At 45.2% G+C, this 8164-nt stretch overlaps 1 protein-coding gene and 1 long non-coding RNA gene across 2 annotated transcripts in view; one reads left to right on the top strand and one right to left on the bottom strand.

Moving 5' to 3' along the window:
• Positions 1-8164, top strand: part of epb41l4b (erythrocyte membrane protein band 4.1 like 4B) — a 40433-nt gene that overhangs the window by 12554 nt on the left and 19715 nt on the right. Inside the window, 1 exon segment of the mRNA XM_070447753.1 lies at positions 5520-5564. Within this exon segment, the coding sequence (XP_070303854.1) occupies positions 5520-5564 (45 nt within the window).
• The window catches only part of LOC111976750 (uncharacterized), a 4704-nt gene continuing 4092 nt past the window's right edge, over positions 7553-8164 (bottom strand). The window contains exons 4-5 of the long non-coding RNA XR_002878961.2: positions 7760-7811; positions 7553-7668 (exon numbers count right to left, since the gene is read on the bottom strand). This is a non-coding gene — a long non-coding RNA (uncharacterized lncRNA). The remainder of the gene's footprint in view (positions 7669-7759; positions 7812-8164) is intronic.

The raw sequence follows: 8164 nt of genomic DNA, 5'->3' as shown, positions 1-8164 counted from the left end.
CCAGACAGTCCAAAATGTGAAAGACGAGGGGATGAAAGACAGTCAGTCAGTGGAAAAGAGAGAGGGAGAAAGAGAGTCAGTGTGAAAGAGGAGAGAGAAGAAAGACAGTCAGTGTGAAAGACGCAGAGGGAGAAAGAAGACAGTCAGTGAGAGGGAGAAAGACAGTCAGTGTGAAAGAGAGGTCAAGTGTGAAAGAAGAGAGGGAGAAAGACAGTCAGTGTGAAAGAGAGAGGGAGAAAGACAGTCAGTGTGAAAGAGAGAGGAGAAAGACAGTCAGGTGAAAGAGAGAGGGAGAAAGACAGCAGTGTGTGAAAGAGAGAGAGGAGAAAGACAGTCAGTGAGTGAAAACGAGAGAGGAAAGAGCAGTCAGTGTGAAAGAAGAGAGGGAGAAGAGACAGTCGTGTGAAAGAAGAGTCAAGCTGTGAAAGAGGAGGGAGAAAGACAGTCAGTGTGAAAGAGAGAGGGAGAAAGACAGTCAGTGTGAAAGAGAGAGGGATGAAAGAACAGTCAGTGTGAAAGAGAGAGGGAGAAGACAGTCAGTGTGAAAGAGAAGAGGGAGAAGACGTGTGAACCAGTCAGTGTGAAGAAGAGAGAGGAGGGAGAAAGACAGTGAGTAGTCAGTGTGAAAGAGAGAGCAGGAGAAGAAGTCAGTGATGGAAAGAGCAAGAGGAGAAAGACAGTACAGTGTGAAAAGAGAGAGGACGAGAAAGACAGTCAGGTGTGAAAGAGAGAGGAGAAAGACAGTCAGTGTGAAAGAGAGAGGGAGAAAGACAGTCAGTGATGAAAGGCAGTGTGAAGAGAGAGGGAGAAAGACAGTCAGTGTGAAAGAGAGAGGGAGAAAGACAGTCATGTGAAAGAGAGAGGGGAGAAAGACAGTCAGTGAGAAAGAGGAGAGGAGAAAGACAGTCCGTGGTGAAAGAGAGAGAGGCGAAGAAGACAGTCCAGTGTGAAAGAGAGAGGGAGAAAGACAGTCGTGTGAAAGAGAGAGAGGGAGAAAGACAGTGTGGAAAGATGAGAGGAGAAACATCGATGTGTAACAGAGAGGAGAGCAAAGAAAGTCAGATGTGAAGAGAAGAGGGAGAAAGATCAGTCAGTGTTTGAAAGAGAGAGGGAGAAAGTAACAAGTGTGAATAGGAGGGAGATAAGACAGCTCATGTGAAGGGAGGGAGGGCAAAAATGTTGTCCAGTTAGTTCCGTGTGAAAGAGAGAGGGAGAAAAGACCAGTCATGTGAAAGAGAGGGAGAAAGACAGTGTGCCAGTCAGATCAGTGCTCAGAAAAGAGAGGGAGAAAGTCAGTCCAGTGTGAAAAGAGAGAGGGAGAAAGTCAGTCAGTGTGAAAGAGACGAGGGAGAAGAAGCAGTCACAGGAAAATTTATGTGTCAGACTCAGACAGGATGAAACCGGTGACAGCAGAGGGAAAGAGGAGAGGTCAGTCAGTGTGAAAGAGAGAGGGAGAAAAGTCAGTCAGTGTGAAAGAGAGGAGGTAGAAAGTCGGTCACATGTGAAAGAGAGAGGGAGAAAGACAGTCAGTGTGAAAAGACAGGGAGAAAGTCCGTGTTGACCAGACAGTCAGTGTGAAAGAGAGAGGTAGAAAGTCTAGTTCCGTGTGAAAGACGAGAGGTAGAAAAGTCGGTCACGTGTGAGGGAAAGACAGTCAGGCTGAAGGAGAAGAAAGCCGATAGTCAGTCAGTGTGAAAGAGAGAGGGAGAAAGTCTCAGTCAGTAGTGAAAGAGAGAGGCGAGGAAGAGTCGAGTCAGTGTGAAAGTAGAAGGAGAAGAGAAGAGACAGTCAGTGTGAAAGAGAGGGAGAAAGACAATCAGTGTGAAAGCAGAAGAAAAGTCAGTTCCAGCTCAGTTGTGAAAGAGGAGAATAGTCAGTCAGTGTGAAAGACGAAGAGGGAGAAAGACAATCAGTGTGAGCAGGGAGCAGACAATTCAGTTGTGAAGAGAGAGGGAGAAGTCAGTCAGTGTGAAAGGCAGAGAAAGTCATAGTCAGTGGTGAAAGAGAGAGGAGAAAGATCAGTCAGTGTGCAAAGAAAGACAGTCAGTGTGAATGAGAGAGAGGGAGACAAAGACATTCAGTTGTGGAAAGATGAGAGGGAGAAGACATTCAGTGTGAAAGAGAGAGGGAGAAAGACAGTGTTGCCAGTCAGTCAGTGTGAAGAGAGAGAGATTTGATTCTAACATCAGTGGTTTTATTCTCACTCCATTGTGTCTGTGCCAAAGGTACACTGTTTGTGCTGCCAACTTCGACAAGACATTCGTCCGGACAAGTAATCAGCTCCCTTAACACCCCCAACACACACCACACACACACACACACACACACAACATACACCACAACACACACAACACACAACACACCACTAAACCTACTCTCTCCACGTCTCATCTGTCTCTCATTTCCTCATCCTCCATCATGTGTCATGTCTACCCTGTGTGTAGCTCTGAATAATAAAGTCACAGGATCATGACACATCAGAGGCTGATCACAATTAAAAGAAAAGGTACCTCTCCTCCCGCAACACACATATATATAAATATATATAATATAATATAACTATAAACATACAACAGTGCAAATTCCGGAAAAGTATCGAGGGCCCCTTCCATTTTTCCTACCATTTTGTTACAGTTACAGCCTTATTCTAAAATGAATTACATTAATTTTATTCACCCCTCATAACAACATCTACACACAATCATCTAAGACAAAGCAAAAACAGGTTTTAAGGAAATGATTGCAAATATATAAAATAAACAAGAAATAGACCTTATTATACGTAAGTATCAAGACCCTTTGCATATGAAGACCTTGAAAATTGAGCTACGTCACCGGTGCAATTCTGTTTCCATTCATAACATCCATGATGGTAAAATTCAATTGATTGGAACATGATTTCGCGAGAAGGCAGCACAACTGTCTAATAAGGTCACGAGTTAGACCAGTGATGCAAGATGCAAAGAAGCAAACAAACCATATGGGGTCGAGAGGAATTAGTCCATTAGAGCTCACGAGACAGGATTGCTGTCGACCACAGATCTGGTGAAGACGTTACCAAAAAAGGTCTAGCAGCATTGAAGTGCCCAAAGGAACACAGTGCCTCCATCATTCTTAATCGGAAGACGTTGGAACCCTACCAAGACTTTCCAGTAAAAGGCTACATCACCCCATTGCTTGGAGTTTGCCAAATAAAAGGCCGCCCCACCACCAAAAAGACTCTACACACATGAGAGAACTAAGATGCGAGGAAACCTGGGCACCATCCCTACGTGTCAAAAAATGGTGGTGGCTAGAATCATTGCTGTGAGGGGTGTTTTCAGTGGCAGGGACTGGGAGACACAGTCAGGATCGAGAGAAAGATAATGGAGCAAAGTACAGAGATCCTATGATGAAAACCTGCTCCAGAGCGCCTCAGGAGCATGTCAGACTGGTGGGCGATGAAGGTTCACCTTCCAACAGGACAAATGACCCTAAGCACACAGCCAAGACAAGCAGGAGTGCTTCGGGACAATTGTCTGAATGTCCCTGAGTTCCACAAACAGAACCAGAAAGACCGACATTGAAACTCAAATTGATACTATCTCTGGAGAGACCCAATGAAAAATAGCTTGCTGTAGCAGACCACTCCCCATCCAAACCTGACAGAGCTTGAGAGGATCTGCAGGGAAAATAGGAGAACTCCCCAATACAGGTGTGCCAGCTTATGTAGCGTAACATTACCCAGAAGAGTCAAAGGCTGTATCGCTTGCCATTGGTGCTTCAACAAAGTACTGAGTAAAGGGATGTGAATACTTAATCGTAAATGTAATATTTCAGTTTCAATTTTTTAATACTACTTTAATACTTTTTATACTATTTCATATCTGTTTTGCTATACTCACATGGGGTATTGATGTGTGAGGGTTGAAGAGGACATTATTAATAAAACCCATCCAATTTTCATAATGAGGCTGTAGCGCAACAAAATAATGGAAAAGGTCAAAGGGTCCTGAATACTTTCTGAATGCACTACCATACTTACAGCAGCAGAAGTGTTGGACGTAACGCTGCATGTGTATGTGATCTCTCTGTTCTGGAACCTTCCTCTCCCTCAGGTTGAAGAGTGCCAGATATGACATGTCTCAGTAGACCTTGGGGGCGTACTGCTTACAGAGTAGGTGACATGATTATCACACTACGGTATCCTCTGGAATCAGCATTCATGTTTCCTTTTTACACCCATGACATAAAACGGGTGCGTGCTTGTGTGTGTAGGAGCTGGGGGACTGTGAGACCCTCTAGAGCCATTCTCGCTGAGCTGGTTCAGAGGTTCCGCTTCCCACACCAAAACGAGATGAGACATGGAGGCATGAACAATTCTTAACAAGTGGGTAGACCTAAGGGTGAGTTAAAACAAACGCCATCCAACCATCCTCACTGGTGTCTGTCTGCACAAGACTGTAGGTGGTTGTCTGGATAAGAAACACAGGAACAGATTCTCCACTGGTGTCTGTCTGGACAGACTGTAGGTGTGTCTGATAAGAACACAGGACATCTCCACTGGTGCCTTGTCTGAACTAACGTAGGTGTGTCTCCGGATAAGACACACAAGGACAGTCTTCACTGGTGTCTGCTGGACAGACTGTAGGTGTGTCTGGTTAAAACACCAGGAACATCCTCAAACTGGATGTCCTGTTCTGAACAGACGTAGGTGTGTCTGGATAGAACCAGGACATCTCAACGGTGTCTGGACTGACAGACTGTAAGGTGTGTCTGGATAAGAACATCAGGAACATTCCACTGAGTGTCTGTCTGAACAGATGTAGGTGTGTCTGGATAAGAACACCGGAACATCTACGACTGGTGTCTGGTCTGAACGACTGTAGGTGTTCTGGACTAATGACACAGGACATCTCCACTGGTGTCTGTCTGACACAGACTGTCGGTGTGTCTGGATAAGAACACAGGACACTCCACTGGTGTCTGATCTGAACAGCCTGTAGGTGTGTCTGGATAGAACACGGCACATTCCACTGGTGTCTGTCTGAACAGACTGTAGGTGTGTTCGGATAAGAACACATGGACAATACTCACTGGTGTCTGTCCCTGGACAGACTGTAGGTTGTCGGTTAAGAACACAGGACATCTCCCAACTGGGTGTTACAGACTGTTCTTCAGGGTGAAGTTCTACTCCTCAGAGCCCAATAACCTACATGAGGAGTTCACCAGGTAACACCACCACTGGCTGCCTGTGCGCACACACACACTCGCGCGCACATTCTGCACACATGAATACACACACACTCATATACATACGGTCTCATTCACACAATCTCACCCCCTCCTCGGTGTAGTGTAGAGGTGTAAGGGTGCAGTGTAGCTAATTACTTTGGTCCAGTGGGGAAGAGACTAATTAAGGCAAAATGACTGACCTCTTCAGAGGGAGAAAGACAGTGTGCCAGTCAGTCAGTGTGAAAGGGAGAAAGATTGATTCTACATCAGTGGTTTTATTCTCACTCCATTTGTCTGTGTTCCAGGTACCTGTTTGTGCTGCAGCTTCGACAAGACATTCTGTCCGGCAAGTAAGCAGCTCCTAACACCCCCAACACACACACACACACTAAACCTCTCTCTCACTCTCTCTGTCTCTCATTCTCTCTCCATCTGGGTCACATCTCCTGTGTGTAGCTCTATAATAAAGTACAGGATCAGAACATCAGAGGGCTGATCATTTAAAGAAAAGGACCTCTCCTCCCCAACACACATATATATATATATATATATATATATATATATACACATACACACAGTGCATTCGGAAAGTATCGAGGCCCCTTCCATTTTTCCACATTTTGTTACGTTACAGCCTTATTCTAAAATGAATTACATTATTTTTTCCCCCTCATCAATCTACACACAATTCATCTTAAAGACAAAGCAAAAACAGGTTTTTAGAAATGTTTGCAAATATATAAAAAACAGAAATGCCTTATTTACGTAAGTATCCAGACCCTTTGCTATGAGACCTTGAAATTGAGCTCCGGTGCATTCTGTTTCCATTCATCATCCTGTGGTAAATTCAATTGATTGGACATGATTTGGAAAGGCACACAACTGTCTATATAAGGTCCCACAGTTGACAGTGCATGTCAGAGCAAAACCAAACCATGAGGTCGAAGGAATTGTCCATAGAGCTCAGAGACAGGATTGTGTCGACACAGATCTGAGGAAGAGTACCAAAAAAGGTCTGCAGCATTGAAGGTCCCCAAGAACACAGTGGCCTCCATCATTCTTAAATGGAAGACGTTTGGAACCACCAAGACTTTTCAGTAAAAGGCACATCACCGCCTGCTTGGAGTTTGCCAAAAGGCACCAAAAGACTCTCAGACCATGAGAAACAAGATTTTGGAGGAAACCTGGCACCATCCCTACGGTCAAAAATGGTGGTGGCAGAATCATGCTGTGGGGGTGTTTTTCAGTGGCAGGGACTGGGAGACTAGTCAGGATCGAGAGAAAGATGAATGGAGCAAAGTACAGAGATCCTTGATGAAAACCTGCTCCAGAGCGCTCAGGACCTGAGACTGGGGTGAAGGTTCACCTTCCAACAGGACAATGACCCTAAGCACACAGCCAAGACAACGCAGGAGTGGCTTCGGGACAAGTCTCTGAATGTCCTTGAGTTGCCCAGCCAGAGCCCGGACATGAACTCAATTGAACATCTCTGGAGAGACCTGAAAATAGCTGTGTAGCGACACTCCCCATCCAACCTGACAGAGCTTGAGAGGATCTGCAGGGAAGAATGGGAGAAACTCCCCAAATACAGGTGTGCCATGCTAGACCACCCAGTGGAAGCTGTCTGGTGTTCCTTACCAGACACACCTACAGTCTGTCCAGAGCACAGACACCAGTGGAGTATTGTCCATGTGTTCTTATCCCAGACACACCTACAGTCCTGTTCGGACAGACACCAGTGGAATGTCCTGTTCTATCCAGACACCCCTACAGTCTGTTCAGACAGACACCAGTGAGAGTGTCCTGTGTTCTTATCCAGACACACCTACAGTCTGTTCAGACAGAACCAGTGGAGATGTCCTGTGTTCTTCCAGACACACCTACAGTCTGTTCAGACAGACACCAGTGAGATTGTCTGTGTTCTTATCCAGACACACCTACAGTCTGTTCAAGACGACACCAGTGGAGATGTCCTGTGTTCTTACTCCAGACACACCTACAGTCTGTTCAGACAGACACCAGTGGAGATGTCCTGTGTTTATCCAGACACACCTACAGTCTGTTCAGACAGACACCAGTGAGGATGTCCTGTGTTCTTAACCAGACACACCTCAGTCTGTCAGACAGACACCAGTGAGATGTCCTGTGTTCTTAACCAGACACACCTACAGTCTGTTCAGACAGACACCAGTGGAGATGTCCTGTGTTCTTATCCAGACACACCTACAGTCTGTCAGACAGACACCAGTGGAGATGTCTGTGTTCTTATCCAGACACACCTAGTCTGTCCAGACAGACACCAGTGAGGATGGTTGGATGGCGTTTTAACTCACCTTAGGTCCACCCACTTGTTAAAGATGTCTGCCTCCATGGTTCACTCTGTTTGGGGTGTGAAGCGGAACTCTGACCACAGCTCAGGAGAATGCTCTAGAGGGTCACAGTCCCCCAGCTCACCTACACACACAAGCACGCACGCGTTATAGTCAGTGTAAAAGAAACATGAATGCTGATTCCAGAGATACCGTAGTGTGTAAATCATACCTACTCTGTAAGCAGTAGCCCCCAGGTCTACTGAGACATCATATGGACACTTCAACCTGGAGGGAGAGGAAGGTTCCAAAAAGAGAGATCACACACATGCAGCGTTACTTCCAACACTATCTGTGTGTAAGTATGTAGTGCATTCAGAAAGTATTCAGACCCTTTGACCTTTTCCATATTTGTCTACGCTACAGCCTCATTTAAAATGGATAAATAAAAATGTCCTCAACAATCACACACAATACTACCATGAATATACAAAACAGATTGAATGATTAAAAGTATTAAAGTAGTATTAAAAAATAACTGAAATATTACATTTACATAAGTATTCACACCCTTTACTCAGTACTTTGTTGAAGCACTGGCAGCGATTACACCCTGACAATCTTCTTGGTACGACGCTACA

Source organism: Salvelinus sp. IW2-2015, linkage group LG17, assembly GCF_002910315.2.
Source record: "Salvelinus sp. IW2-2015 linkage group LG17, ASM291031v2, whole genome shotgun sequence".
Classification (NCBI taxonomy): domain Eukaryota; kingdom Metazoa; phylum Chordata; class Actinopteri; order Salmoniformes; family Salmonidae; genus Salvelinus; species Salvelinus sp. IW2-2015.
Note: the sequence above shows the minus strand (reverse complement) of the source record. Positions and strands in the feature narration are given on the sequence as shown.